Below are 16,244 nucleotides of genomic sequence, written 5' to 3'. Positions count from 1 at the left end.
ATCTGCTCTAAGAAATGATTTCTCTTTATATTTTTAATGATGATGACTATATAGAATATATGCTGTTTAAGGCTGCTAAGAATTAATTATCGCATGAAAAGTCAGCACTTCAAGTTAGCACTTGAAAAAATATAATTTCTTCCAAGAATATTTAGAAAGATGACTCATTGAAATATTAGACATGGCAAAATTGAAAACATTTCTAAATTCCACCTGAAATGAAAGATGCAGCCATTTCAAAATATCCTGAAGAGACGTGTTATGTCACTGATGTATTACTACTGCAACTGCTTTCGTTTGCATTTATTAAAAGTAAGATTACAAAAATGAATAATAATCAAAACATTTGTCAAAGAAAGTTAATGTCTTTTTATTACTTATGTTTCATTTTAGTTCCTGTAACGAATACATAAACGATAAAGTAGATGCAACTACATGAAACATATCGGATATCTATTATATATATATATATATATATATATATATATATATATATATATATATATATATATATATATATATATATATATATATATATATATATATATATATATATATATATATATATATATATATATATATATATATATATATATATATATATATATATATATATATATATATATATATACAATATATATAATACATAGATACTTATATGTTATAACGCCTATGTGAAGTTCTTCCTCTAAGTAGAACCTGTTTCTCTGACTAATCCTAATGAACTATCACCAAGTATGATGAAAATATAATACTTTAGAAACAAATTTGGACTAGATATTTGCAATTAGGGGGGTGGGAGTAAAGTGTAGCGGGTCTGCGTGCAAAATTTGTTATCTACAATTATTCTGCATATTATGAAGTAAGAATTTTTTCTCACTTCACACTGTCCAAATACTTTACCCCCCCCCCCTGATGCGCAAATATATAGTCCAAATTATGTATTTACCGTCTATTCTATCACTTGACTTTGTTTAACTCCCGCTAAGCTAAAAGAGACTAACGGAGAAACCGGTCCTACAGCGCGTCAATGGATGAAGAACTTAATAAAGGCGCTATAACATATATATACCTATGTATATGTTACCTTGTGCTAATGGAATGCAAATAAATTGGCTCAAACATTCTTAAAAATTAAAAGATATGTAAAATGTTTCTTCTGTTGGATATTTTTCTTTGGTCATGACAATTACTTTATAAGTTGTAACAGTTTTGTTTCAATAGATTTCTAAACCTACTCCTTCTCCCTTAGACATCCAGCAAATATGAATAAAGTTTTTAATATTATTAAGCTCCCGAAATATTAATTTAAATACCTTTATAAACTTATAAATAAGTTTAAACACATTATAAAACTGTTTAATTATTATAATATAACTTGGTCAATATTACCTTTCAAGGTACACCAAGGTGATTATGGCACATTCAGCTGTAAGTTGAGCTGCACTGAATAAGGTTCGGACGAATTTATAGATATGTCGATGTTCAGGGTTGTGGCGTTCATAATCGGCAGGTACTGGATCACGCTGGAGATAAAAAATAAACTTTATCATAAATGTCATTGTTGTGGCATAGAGGATGCCATTGCTGCACACAGGGCCAAGGACCCACCAGAGATGAGTCCAAGGAGCATCCGCCCCCCCCCCCCGATAAAAAAACTGGGCCTCCAAAATGCACGTTTTCATGTTAAATTTTCCTCGCTAATGCGGGACCTGTAGAGCACGTTAATTGAAATGGCAGTAAGTTAGTAAGTTACCATGAGTTATGGAGACGAGTGGGAAAACTGAATGGTGTTCCGTCTCCTCGATTTTCATAAATGAGCGATTGTTTAAACAAAAATAGTTTTGTTTCACCATTGAGATACAAAAAAAAATTAAATTTTACATCAAAAGCAACAAAAGTTCTTCCATTTCTACATTAGAAAAAGAAGCTATCGCGTAGTTTTGAAAAAAAAAATCTTTAGTTGTCTTAAGAACCAAGTCAGATAATGGAAATGAGCTGTGCCAATCAATTGATACGACCTGTAATAAATTTCACTTGATAATAATATATTATAACATATTTTTGTAATCGCAGCACCCTCTGTGTGCATTTAAGTAGGAGGGAATAGGGAACAATCCCCCAAGAGCAAAAGAATCGTTACCCACCCCAACAGGAGATTACAATAAAAATACACAAACCAGGACATGGAACTCAGTGGGGCACCGCCCATATTTCCAAGGGAGGAAGGAGGGTTAACAGTTCTACTAAACTAGCTTTGTTTGGGCTGTTTCACTTATGCAAGATTAATAAAAAAATAACCCTTATTTCTTCAATCTTTAAGGGAATTGCTCGGACACCACCCCTTTGAGGAGAATATTTATGGATAAATTGTTTTCAAATCAATCCAGTTGTCCACTTTTCAGGGATAGGAGATAGGAAACAGAGGACCAATCTTCCAAATCTCTCTGCTGCATGGATAATTCAATTCTGACCCAAGATTTCCTCCGATAAAGTATAGTTTGAAGCAAATGGTAGAAAATGACAAACTCTTTCAAACACCCTTCCCAGCAGGCTTGCCTCGTTCTATTTATGTTCTGAAACTATAAATAAGGCCAAAGCCAATGGCTACCTTGATAATTCACCCTATAAAGGTTGCTAAACCAATTTTGCTTCCAATACTCGAGTACTGGGGAGTATCCCTAAAGAAACAAACTGAAACAAACATTGCTCCTGATCAAATGTCGTGCACTAAAGATGTATCATTTTACCCACTTTTCCACCGCTAACGAAAATGCTTACTCCCAAATAGCCCCTCCCCCGTCCTCCCAAGTCTTTTGTAACCACATAATCATTCGGTGGAACCTAGAAGAGACCCTTCAACACATTCCTAGTCTTTTTGCCGAGAGTGTCAACGATGTTGAATAGGTGACTTAAACAATGTGTCACATTTACTGTTTGTTGGGCCACGGGTTGTTTGCTGGGCCACAGATTGTTGCAGATTGTTTGTTGAGCCACAATAGCCCACTTATGTAAATTCTTTTTAACAGATAGTGGCCGTAAAGACGCTTGCAGATTTATTTTCACCTCGGAGCTTGTAAAAATTCAAGCAATAGTTGTAGCATTTTTGGATGCAAAACGTTTCACTGACTTACAGGACGGCCCATAAGTCACTTTACGTTTTAAAATGAAGTATACTTTTTTGTAAACAAGCATACTTTACTATTAAAGGCTGGAATTGTTTTTTGATTTATGTACGAAAGATAATACTTTGTAATGTGACGCAATTATGTAACATAATTGAATAGTGTATGCAACCATTAATTGTTGTTGGGTCATCTCAATGCTATGCTCTACATTTTCAGTGTTTTCAGGCGTATGTACCGAAACAGCCTTGTTCAGGTCAAGACCTATCCCAAGGAGAACCAAGTTCTGAAAAACACTTCACAGGGGTCTTAAGGAAAAGGATGTCTACCATTCTAATGGCACATGTAAGATATTTGTGCTTCAAAAGAGTTTCACGCGTCCATTTCTTTGGCTGTTAATTTATTCATATTTGCATTTTTCATTTTAAATGGTAAGGTGACTTGTGCGCTACCCTGTATTTTTTCCCTCCATAATTCTTATCAGCATCCACACAGTCGTAAGTTCCCCTAAAGAAAATGCCTTAATAACTTCGTAATCCAGTAATAAACAACCTAGAATTTTTTTTCCAAATCCTCTAATCAACGTGAAAAATAAGAAGCATTGATCTCAGATAGTGCACATACAAATCCTCTGCAGTCCTCAAGATTACCCCTCGCGACCTTTTGCTACCCTCTGCCTCTCAGAATAAACACACACTCCTCAATCACTGCTCCAAGTAACAATAAAAAAAAGTCGCGCTGAAGTTCCTGTCCCGCAAGATAATCCCAGGTGCATTATTCTTCCTCCTTCCTTACAGGGGTAGTCAACTTTAGCAGATTAGCAGATACGAGATACGAGTCACTTTAGCAGATACGAGTTTTGTTTCTGATAATTTTCGAGCCCTCTAATCCAACTCCGACCAATTTTTCTTCTACCCTCTTCACCAAAAGGGGCAAGGAAATCGGCGGCTCTTTTAAGATAAGGAAGTCAAGAGTTGATATTAATTTTTAAAAACATGGAAAAAAAGAATTTTTTTCGGAAATACTTGCGGTGTAAGACAGAAAATATAATAGCAAGTAAAACTTTTTAATTAAGATAGCGAATAGAAAGAAAAATACTGTCTTAACTTTCACTGTCTTAATTACAAATTTTTAAGGGATCGTGTCCACTGAATCAAGTATATGCAGCTTTACTGATCATCCCTCTGTTGTTTCTGGGGTCCCTTAAGGGACTTGATTTCTCCTATCCTTTTCCAACGTATTTGTTTATTAAAACAAAACTGCCGTGGGTCAAAGACTTATCACAATAAGGATAAATGGCCTTGCTTATGGCTTCTATAACAGACAGAAGTATGCTGACACCTGGACTATTTTAGAGGTCTAAAATAAGAATATTCAAAATGGTGTAATAGGCAGTTTAGAGAATAAATGATCCCAAGTCCGTTAATATGATAGTTATGATAAATTTGGGATTATGACAATAAGCTTTCTAAATAGTAAAAAGTCCCTTTCTATACAACGTCAATTCAAGACACTTATGTTAACATCCAAGTAATCCCAAACGGGATTAAAATAATACCAGTATTGTTAAGCAGGCTATGTGTTGCATTTTTATTTTAGAAAAAATGCCAAGATTTAACTGCTCAGGCTCCCAATCTACGTATTTATATTCCTTTAATTCCCTGTAATATACCTTAGAATATTACAATATACCGTTATAACATACCTTAGAATTCTTAGAATATACCTAATCTCTAAAAAAGTCTCTAAGATTATTTATTTTTTTTTTAATCAATAAGTAAATTCATCTTCTCAAGAAGGCTAATATCGAAGAGAAAGGTTTCAAATTTCAGCCATGTACAAGGAAATTTTAAAAGATGGTTCAAACTAAAAGTTAAGTATTAAAACAAATAAGTAAAATTAATCAGCTACAAACAAAGATAAGTAACAAATTTCTTAGATTTGTTTCCAAATGTTTTCCTAACTGATCAACTAGGCAAATATGAAGGCGTTTGTTTCATCTTTCTGATTTAGTAAACAAAAAAACAAAAAAAAGCCAAAGAACCCAAAAATATACGGAAAACAATAGATTCTGGATTTTCGGAGAGGGCAGAAGCTAAAAATTTCCTTCCCTCGATATGAGCCTGGCCCTACTATAGCATTCAAGTTATCAAAGAGGATATGGACTTTTTATTGGCTTTGCAACAGGGACATAAACAAGGATTCCAGGGGGGCTAAGCGCCCAAGCCCCCCTGGAATCCTAAATTTATCCGAATTTCTGTCCATTTCTCCTACAAGCTGTAAAATGTAATTTTTTTTTGTCAATCCCCCTCCCAAAAAAAGTTCCTGCGTACTGACTTGCTTTGCAAGCTTTTGTTAAATAAATGTATTATCCTATTCCATCAAAAGTTAATACCATTCCTTTTTGCTACAGGTTTTGCGTTGTTTTTTTCTTTTACGTCTCCAATATATTTTCCTTTCATTGTTACTGTAAATAAAATCCTAGAAATGTAAACCTCATTTGGTTATTAGAAACAAAAATTAAAACAGCAAACAAAACTATTTTCGATTAGCTTACCGTTAAAGGATGTGTTCGCTCGTCAAAAATATCAATAACTCTACTGGAAGTCCTATTTTTAACATGATAATAGATAGCGAGCGTAACACATTTAATCGTTGATTTCAAATTTGGCTGTGATACAGTGCTATCATCTACATATATTGTGGAGCAGGAGTTAGACTTCTTCAACGTCCCATCTCTGCTTAACTAAAAAAGGAAAATTAATAGTTAAAAAATACATGACAATGATGAATTAGAAGCAGTTAGAAATTAGAAGCGAAAATTAGAAAGAAATTAGAAAATCAGAAATTGTAAGTAAATATTGAATTAGAATTAAAAATTTTAGGCTATACAAGCATATATTGACCCAGAAGGAAGAAGATACAGTCATAACTATGCATCCCCTCGCGACCCCCTCCCCCTCCAGTTAAAACCAAGCGAAAGGACTAAAATACGTAAAGATTAGGACAGTTTAGACTTTGTACTTAATAGGAAAATTAGAAATTTTGTCAAATAAACAGGATTTTCTATGTCAAATTTTCTATATACCTGTTAGCATTAATATCGAAACAGTTTAATTAGTATATTTTTTTCTGATAATTTTATCGATTTTCCAACAAACACTTCTGTTTTCGAAACAATTTAATTAATATTTTTTCTGATAATTTTATCGATTTTCCAACAAAACAGTGCTGGGCACTACCTCCTAATACAGTGGCTGTGTGCACCTCTGGCTATAGTAGAAGTAACGAAGCCTTTCAGAGAACTTGTGGTTTACTATTTGTAGTTAAGAGAACTTGGGGGGTTTCCGTAAGTCAACTTAATGTTTTTGTTTAGCTTTCATTTTTTTCAGATTCTGTCCTAATTTAGCGTTCATTTAACAAAACATGGTGATTTCGTTTTCTAATCTATTCTCTTAAACAATGAACTGCAATGCGCGTAACTGATTCTCAACCAAGCTTATTTTGAGACTAAAACGTACTTATTTTGCTTTTCTCTTTTACCTTATAAATGAAACTCGCAGAATGGCGAAGGCTGAAATTCTTGCCAACGTAAAAGATTATATCCAATTAGGCCTTTAGGCTAAATATCAGTGTAGTAATAGGACATACACGTGTTTATGTCTCGATAAAAAAAAATAGATTGCAGACGATTTTTTAGTTTCAATTTCTCTTAACTATCTCATTACACATCAGTTTGGTTGAAAATTTCTAAAAAGCTTCTTATTGAATAAACAGTGAATCTGATGGAGAAACCCACAAGAAGGTGTGTAGCGTGTTGTATAATGGTTTGGCAAGCAGTGGGTCTAGGTTTTCCCCTGCACACAACAGTAACCTACAGTAAAATCCATCATTGAATCAAAATATATACTAAAAATATATAAATATATACTATATATTATTAAATACATATGTATAGAACTAGGGAGGTGTGAAGTGGAGGTCATGGATAAAGTTGCCGAGGATCTGGAAGATGCAGCTAGACGGCATAATAGTAAAATATTGTACTGGCACGTTAACAAATTGAGAGGGAGCAGTCAATCCGGACTTGTCCCAGTTAAAGATAGGAATGGGGTCGCAAATAGCGATAAGGAAAAAACTAAAGAGAGATGGGCCGAACATTTTGAGAACTTGCTTAACCGAGATAGATTAGCAGGAAAAAATATAGAGGAAAATGAAAAAGTTTGTAACACTTTGGATGTGAAGGAAGATTTGTTTTGCGAGGGAAAATAAGCAACAGTACTAAAAGGAATAAAAAATAATAACGCTCCAGGTGGTGATAGTGTGGCAAAAGACTTTTTAAAATATGTGGTTATGAGGTCAGAAATAAGTTATTGAAAATTATCAATATGATTTTTGAAAAGGGGAGGTACCTCACGATTTTAGGGAAACCTTAATTAAGCAACTCTATAAGAAAGGTAATTAAAATGAGTGTGGTTATTATCGAGGCACTACTCTGGTCTCTGTAAGTAGTAAATTACTATGTAATATAATACTTTTTTAGACTAAGAGGTGCCGTCTACAAAGTTTCAAGAAAAGAACACTGCGGTTTTAGAAAATGTAGAGGATAAGTTGATCAACTTTTCAATCTTAGACTAATAATTTAAAAGTGCTTGAGTGTTCAAACACCTTTGGTCCTCAGTTTTATAGATTATGAGCAAGCGTTCGATTCTGTTGATAGAGGAGCTTTAGTAAAGGTTTTATCCTTGTATGGTATACCAGACAAATACATTAAAGTTATTAGTGCTATGTACGAGAATAACACTGCTGCAGTTAAGATACGAAATGAGGTTAGCAGCTGGTTTTTTATTAAATCAGGAGTTAAGCAGGGCTGTGTTCTATCCCCCTTTATATGGGTTATTTTACGGACTTTGTTTTAAGGAACACAGGAAAAGTAATGGGAGACCACGGAATCAAATGGGGAGGAAAAAGTCTCCTGGACTTGGATTATGCTAATGATTTAAGCATCCCAGATGAAAGAGTGAGCAAAATGAATGAGTTTTTAGAGGTTTTGTGAGTTCAGGGTGCTAGAATTGGATTGAAAATTTATGTTAGGAAGACTAAGTCCCTAAAACTAAGAATAAGTGAAAATGAAAAGGTGACGCTGGGTAATGAAAAGATTGATCGGGTGGGCAGCTTCAGTTACCTTGGTAGTATTATTAGTAAAGATGGTGGGAGCAGTGAAGATGTTAAAAATAGAATAGCCAAGGCTCAGGGTGTTTTTTAACAGTTAAAAAAGTCTGGAAGAATAGGAAGATAAGTCTGCAAACCATGATTAGAATATTAGAAGCTACAGTGATGACAGTGGTCAAATATGGCTCTGAAGCATGGACGCTCCGAAAAGCGGATGAAGATTTGCTAGATGTTTTCCAGAGAAATTGCTTAAGGATTGTTCTGGATACCCGGTTGACTGACCGTATTTCAAACAATAGGCTACACAAAAAGTGTGGTTCAATACCACTCTCTAGGGCTATAATGAAAGAAAGGTTGAGGTGGTTAGGGCACGTTGTGCGGACGAAGGATGACAGATTGCCGAAGATTGTTCTTTTCGGCCAACCATCTAGGGCTAAACGGAAAGTAGGTCGTCCCCGTCTGGGGTGGGAGGACGTCATAAAGAAAGATTTAAAGGAAATAGGAACTTCGTTGGCGGGTGTAAAAAGGGAGGCTCTGAATAGATTGGAGTGGAGGAGGATCGTGCGTAGCTGTGTTGGCCTCAGGCGGCTTGGAGCTGCGGTGAGTTTTTAGTAGTAGTAGTAGTATATATGCACATACTATACATAATTATACTATACTATACATAAATAGACTATGTATAAATACAAAGAAATAAATCTGGAGAAGACAAACATGGAATTAAATGGGGAAGAAAAACTTTTCTGGACTTCGATTATGCTGATGATTCAAGCATCGTAGATGAAAGTGGGAGCAAAATTAATTAGCTTTTAGAGGTTTTGCGAGTTCAGGGTGCTAGAATAGGTTTGAAAATTAATGTTACGAAGACTAAGTCACTAAGGCTAGGAATAAGTGAAGATGAAAGGGTGAAGTTGGGTAACGAAAGGATCGATTACGTGGACAATTTCACGTACCTTAATAGTATTATTAGTAAAGACGGTGGGAGCAATAAAGATGTTAAAACAAAAATAGTTAAGGCTCAAGAATAGTTATAATCAAGGCTTTAAAAAAGGGTGTTTCGTTCACAGTTGAAAATAGTTTAGAAGAAAAGGTAGACAAGTATGCGAACCAAGATTAGAATACTGGAAGCTACAGTGATGACAGCGGTCAAATATGGTTTTGAAGCATGGGCGCTCCAAAGAACAGACACAGATTTACTTTTCCAGAGAAATTGCCTACAGAGTGTTTTGGGCACCTGGCTAGCAGACCGTATTTCAAACAGTAGACTCTACGAAAAGTGTGGTTCAATCCTCATCTCTAGGGTAAATAATGAAAGACAGGTTGAGATAGCTAGGGCAAGTTCTGCGGATGAAGGATGACGGATTGCCAAAGATTTTCATTTTTGGCCGACAGTCTAGGGCTAAACAGAAAGCAGGTCGTCCGCGATTGGGATTTAAGGGAAATGGAAACTTCCTGGGGGGATGTAAAGAGGGAGGCTTTGAATAGATTAGGATGGAGGAGGAGCGTAGGTAGCTGCTTTGACCTCAACCAGCTTGGTACTCCAATGAGTTATTAGTAGTAGTGCTAGTATATACCTATAAAACCTGACATGATGATAAAAAAAATATAGGTTTTTGTTTCATAAAATTTAACGAAATTCTTCATGTATCAACAGCGTAAAAAAAGAAATACTTGAATCTATTTAACCTCACTTTCTATATGTAACACTCCAAAATTTTATGAAGAAAATCAACAGAATTATATCACTTGTAATTATTCACTAATAACTTTTCAAAAATGTCTTTTTTCACAAATTTTTTTCGTCGTAGGTTTTATAAAAGAAAGAGAGTATTTAGCTGTTTAGGAAATCTCTATAGTGGGAGTTGTATGCTTGATTCGAAAACATAATAATATTTTGATTGATTTTTTTATTTTTTTTTTTCAACTTATACTGTGAATTATTTATATTTACAATAAAAACAGAACTTGTACAAGCGCAATCAACTACTTCCCGTGCGTCATGACAACTTGATCACCAAAAGCGGATACAAATGCGTGACTTTACAACCGTAGACACAAACCGGTTTGACCTTAAAGGAGGATCAGGAGATTTTCTGGTTACATGCAATGCAATTCGTTTAATTAGTGCATTTTCCGCCAAATTTTTACCTTCTCTAGCAGTTCTTAGGGTGAATCTTCCTAGGACAATTATGTCTAGTGTAGGTAATTATCTACTTTAATCTGATTTAAATGAGGTTGAAGAAGGGACAAAATCCCATCCACTAACCGTTGGGAAGGTCGCAAATACAATTAAAAAGGGACCTCAGATTCTATTAGAATGGGATCTTAAATTCCGTTCCATTGAAAAAATATTTAATGAAACAAGACTAAAATAAATCATTTTTATTGTTTAAAAGCATTTAACTTTTTTAAAATCATTTTTACAATTTACCTCTACAAGTAAATAAGAAAAAAGAAACAACTTACATGACTCTGACTTCTTCGACGTTCAAGTCCACCTGAAAAGTTAGTTTTGGTCAGAATACTAACCAAAAGAAAAAAACGCAGAAAAACTCATCAAATATTAAAAATCGAATCCAATTTGAAGGTAGTCAGCGGCTTCATTTAAATGAAAATTCAAAAAAAAATGGAATAAAATAAGTTCTACTATGCAAGGAATATTTTTTTTTATTTTTCTTACAAAGCACTTTACTAGATACTCTGATTACCAGAATTTCGGTAATAAATATCGTATCAACATTTTGACTGACGAAGTTCAGACGATTCGAACAGGGCTTGTTAGGAGTTTCAGAAACTCATATCCTAGGGGTAGACAGCATGAAATTAGGTGATATAGAATTTATTTACTCCGGCAGGAAGGACGGGGTACATAGACAGGGAGTAGGGCTCATGATTAATAAGTAAGCTGCTAAGTATTCTTTAGGTTGGGAAGGTATTAATAATAGAATACTTATCGCTCATTTTGTGACTAAAAAGTTCATGCCCCTGTAGAACCGACTGACGGAGATACTAGTGACTCAGATGAATTTTACTTACAGTTACTGGAGCAAATAGACAGGGTCCAAGGTACCCTGTCTAGGAATAAGGCTAGGAATAAGTGAAGATAAAAAGTTGACATTGGGTAACGAAAAGATTAAAAATGAAATAGCCAAGGCTCAGGCTGTTGTTTCAAAGTTAACAAAAATTTGGAAGAACAGGAAGATAAGACTGCAAACCAAGATTAGAATGTTCGAAATTACAGTGATGACAGTCGTCAAATATGGCTCTGAAGCATGGACGCTCCGAAAATCGGATGAAGATTTGCTAGTTGTTTTTCCAGAAAAATTGCCTACGAGTTGTACTGGGTACCCAGCTGACTGACCGTATTTCAAATAGTAGGCTGAACGACAAGTTTGATTCAATCCCGCTTTCTAGGGCTATAATTAAAGAAAGGTTGAGATGGCTAGGGCACGTTTTGCGGTTGAAGGATGAAAGATTAACGAAGATTGTCCTTTTCGGCCAACAGTTAAAAACTAAACGGAAAGCTAGTCGTCCGCGGTTAGGGTGGGAGAATATCATAAAGAAAGATTTAAAGGAAATGGGAACTTCTTGGGATGGTGTAAAGAGGGACTCTTTTAATAGATTGGGATGGGGGAGGAGCGTGGGTAGCTGCGTTACCCTCAGGCGGCTTGGTGCTGCGGTGAGTCGTTAGTAGCAGTAGTAGTGTGCAGATTATGATTCTTTTCATAAAGATGAGGCAAGCGATAAATTTGAAGTTTAAAATCCTTTTCAGAAGGCAGCTATCTTGTGCCTTCGTCTTCAAATAGGTGTTCTTTATTTATCTATTTAGTTTCATAAATGGCTGAAACTATTGCTTCAAGCGGAGTAACTACTTCTTGTATGGTTTCAGCCCTTGCAGTTCACTGAGTCCATGATAAGATTCTGAGACTAAGACTGATTTTAATCGAAGAGAGTTTTTTTTAAGGGTGAAAAAGTGCTTTGTAAATGAAGAGAAGAACACGTATATGTCGTCAAGGATGTTGAAAAGCTTGACTATCAACATAGATGAATTGCAATTATGATCTACAGCAATGTTTAGTCTGTGGGTCTTGCGGGGAATAAAAGACACACGGCGATCATGAAGTTTAGATATTTCTGCTGGGCTCCATAAAATTAACCAGACATCGTACTTGCATTCATAAGAATTGGTTTGTCCATAAGAATTCCTGTTTCTTGACAATGTTCCTATCATACTTTCTGCCATATTCTGCCGGGTTTTGTCAATAGCCTCGGTAACATCTTATAGTCTCTTTCTATGTGTCCCTTCTGAGCTGATATTGGGGATTACGACCGCATGCTTTTCAGAATACTTAGCATCCAGTATCGTATCCATCGTCACAGAATAATAGGCAGCGCAATAGCGCTACCTAAGTAAAGAACGATGTTGGTACAATGCACTATTTTTTTTTGGTTTTAGACCAGGGCACTTCGTATAGAAGGAGTTGTTGTAGAAACTTCGAAAATGGCTCATTCAATTGGAAATTGATAGGGGCTAGTGTCTTTATTAATAGTCGAAGTGATTGGAGGGCAATCAACCCCCCTCCCACGCCCATGATTTCCCCAAACACATTCAGTCAAAATTTTGAGATAGACATTTTGTTCAACGTAGTTTAAAAGTCCAGAAAGTATGTCTTTGAATATGACAACCCTCCACAGCCCTCATGCAAAGGTTGTAAGTTATGCCCTGGGGGCATGTGAGGTTTTTGTAAAAAGGGTGGTCATATAAGCTTCGGAGGGGGCTCATTGGATTGGGAATCAGAAGTTCTAGTGCCTTTTTAAGAGACAAAGTAATCAAGAGCAAATACCAGCCCCCCCCAAAAAAAAAAAATTTTAGATAGCCATTTTATTCAAAATAGTCCAAATATCATATAACAAGGCTTTTGGGGTTGAAACAAACCCCCAAGCTCTGGGGATAAGGGTTGTAAATTATGTCTTGGGGGCATTTAAGGCTTCCATAGAAGGGATGGTTGTATAAACCTTAGAGGACGCTCATTTGGTTGAAAATTGGAAGTTCTAGCTCCTTTTAAGAGTCAAAAATGATGGAGGGCAACCCCCTTCCATGACTACCCCTCTTTTCACCAAGCGAATCTGATCAAAACTGTGAGCTGGTGATTTTGTTCAAAGTAGTCCAAAGAACATATAACAATGCCTCTAGTGTTGCCACAACAGCCCCTCAATGCCCGGGGATAGGGTTGTAAGTCATGCCCTGGGGCATATAAGATTTTTATGGAAAAGAGTGGTTGACTAAACTTCAGATGTCGCTCATTTGACTTGAAATTGAAAGTTATAGTGCAATTTTTCAGAGTCAAAAGTGATTTTAGAGCACAGCCCCCCCCTCTAAACCCCTCATTTCCTCAAGCAGCTCCGGTCAAAACTTAGAGATAGCAATTTTGTTCATCGTAGCTGAAGGGTCCAGAAATTATGTCTGTGAGGAAGACACCACCCCGCACAGCTCTAAGGGCAAGGGCTTTTTTTATATAAAGAGTGGTCATATATGCTTTGAAGGGAACTCATTGGATTGGTAATCATAATTTCTAATGCCCTTTTTAAGATTAAAAATAATCAGAAGGCAGCTACCCCCCCACAGGTATTTTTTCCCGAAATGCATCCAATAGAAATTATGAGACATTAATTCTATTCAAAATAGTCCAAAGATCATATAAGAAGGCTTTTGGGGATGATAGAAACAACCAGAGCCTGGGGGTGAGAGTTGTAAGTTATGCCCCGGGGCCATTTAAGGTTTTTAAGGAAGGGATGGTTGTTTAACTTTAAACCCGGTTCATTTGGTTGAAAATTGGAAGTTCTAGTTCCCTTTCAAGAGTTAAAAGTGATCGAGGGTAACTAGCCCTCCCACCACCAACTACCCCTCTTTTCACCAAATTTTGTTCAAAATAGTCCAAAGAACATATAATACTGCCTCTCGGGTTGACACCCCCCCATGATACGGTTGTAAGTTATGCCATTTAAGGGCAATATAAGGTTTTTTATGAAATGGACGGTCGTATAAACTTCAGATGAGACTCATTTGATTTTAAATTGGAAGTTATAGTGCCCTTTTCAAGAGTCAAAGGTGATTTGAGCGCAACCAGTGCCCACCCCCACACACCCATTATATCCCTAAACACCTCCAATAAAAAATTGGATATAACACTAAAACTTAAAACAAACAGAAACTATTGTGTATATGAGAAGCGCTGGTAGAGACTGCTACAAGCAGTCTCTACTGCTTCGAGACTGAGCAAGAGACTGATGATTACAATATAAAGAATAACAACTATAAAAGCAGTAGTGTGGCTCTCCAACACAACTTGTATGCTTAACAACCAGAAAATGGAATCAATACAAATACTTTCTGGGAAATACTCAAATTTCTGCATCGACCAGCATAAAACGACTAACAAGACATATTTAATTGTACAATTGTTCACATCCAAGACATTCTATACTTGTATATTGCAGTTACAGCAAAACAGATCTTGAAAAAAAGTTAAAGATACCCCCTCCCCCTCAGTTCCACAGGAAGTATTTCGGCACTATTGTTGGCCAGTTACAGTGGGGAAAATCATGTGCTAAAATACATGGAATTAGAGAAAGTGCCTTTCTATGGCAACACTAATAAAATGGCACCTAATTATAGTATAAACCTTAACATTTAAGTCAGCAACTCTCAATTAGGTGTGCATACTTCCCTGGGGGGAGTAGTATTAGGAAAGGGAGAAGGGATATTAGAAAGGTTTTCAACACATATACCTAAAACGATATATAAAAGTTATTCTTTAAGCAAACCTTTTGGCCTATTGTTTATGGGTGGGTGGGCATGTTACAAGATTCAAATAGTGGGCCGAATCAGAAAAGGGCCAGACACCCTACTTAAGATAAAAAAATAAACTATAACCACTAGCCTTGTATAGCTGCTTTTGAGCGTTCCATGAAGAGGGGTCCAGCTGTGGGGTGTAGGGAAGGGTCACTTGTCCAATCATCTGGCTCCCTTTCACTAATATGCTGAAGATTGGATATACTTTCTTCTTTTTTGGGTATTGGCTGATGGTTGTTGACTCTTACGGAATTTTTTCTTGTTACTTGAGGAGACCCACTGACACAACAGCTTGTTTTATTTCCCATTTCTTAGCCAGCTGGAAAATAGAAAAATGAATTATACACTCAATTTCACATTTGGAAAATGACCTTTAAGACAAAGGTTCATACACAACCTAAAATTCCAAGGATATATACTATTTTTTAAACAGGCTTTGGCCAGATTATATTCAATTTTGATAAGGATGATTCTTTGTGTAGATTTTTCCTTGTTTAAAGTATATTCAAATTAAAAAATGCTTAAGACTTTAGATAGTTTTGGCAACGTCATTACTATGAAATCTTATGCTTTACTTTTTTAAGTTTATGCTTATAGCATTTACCTGTAGCATACATTATTGTGCAAACCTTTCAAGCGAGTTTTTAACCAAATTTTAAATGATTTAGCAGCAAAGAAAAAAAAAAACAGCACAGGAATTTTTTGGGAAATTTTTTCCTAGTGAGGAAAACCTTATTTAGGAAATATTTCTTGTAATTGTATTGCAGAACTTTAAAAGGCTATAGCAGCAGAAGAAGATTAAAAAAAAAAAAATCACCAAAGGACCTTTGGGATGTTTTAAGTAGGCTACAGTAGTTTCAAGAATATAAAACATATGTTTCTAGAATATATAGAATACCTGAAAAACAGTTGTCTGATACCTGGTGTAAGAATATGTCTGATTTGAGACAAATAGACCTTAAATCTATTCAAAAAAAAAAAAAAAAAAAAAAAAAAAAAAAAAAAAAAAAAAATATATTCAAATACTTTATAGCTACATACTCCCAACCATACAATAATATTATGGTAATGTCAAGCACAGTAGCTATAAGCTA

General features: G+C 35.5%; 1 protein-coding gene across 2 annotated transcripts in view; it reads right to left on the bottom strand.

Moving 5' to 3' along the window:
* CycY (cyclin Y) overlaps nt 1-16,244 on the bottom strand; it is a 41,246-nt gene that overhangs the window by 8,935 nt on the left and 16,067 nt on the right. For both annotated transcript variants that reach the window (XM_089096864.1, XM_089096863.1), the window contains exons 2-5: nt 15,239-15,469; nt 10,764-10,795; nt 5,683-5,871; nt 1,393-1,526 (exon numbers count right to left, since the gene is read on the bottom strand). In XM_089096864.1, coding sequence (XP_088952990.1) covers nt 1,393-1,526; nt 5,683-5,871; nt 10,764-10,795; nt 15,239-15,458 — 575 coding nt within the window. In that variant the 5' untranslated portion in view covers nt 15,459-15,469. The remainder of the gene's footprint in view (nt 1-1,392; nt 1,527-5,682; nt 5,872-10,763; nt 10,796-15,238; nt 15,470-16,244) is intronic.

The sequence above is a fragment of the Artemia sp. Qi Xiang Cuo genome, chromosome 11 (genome assembly GCF_049724085.1).
Source record: "Artemia sp. Qi Xiang Cuo chromosome 11, ASM4972408v1, whole genome shotgun sequence".
In the NCBI taxonomy this organism is placed as follows: domain Eukaryota; kingdom Metazoa; phylum Arthropoda; class Branchiopoda; order Anostraca; family Artemiidae; genus Artemia; species Artemia sp. Qi Xiang Cuo.
Note: the sequence above shows the minus strand (reverse complement) of the source record. Positions and strands in the feature narration are given on the sequence as shown.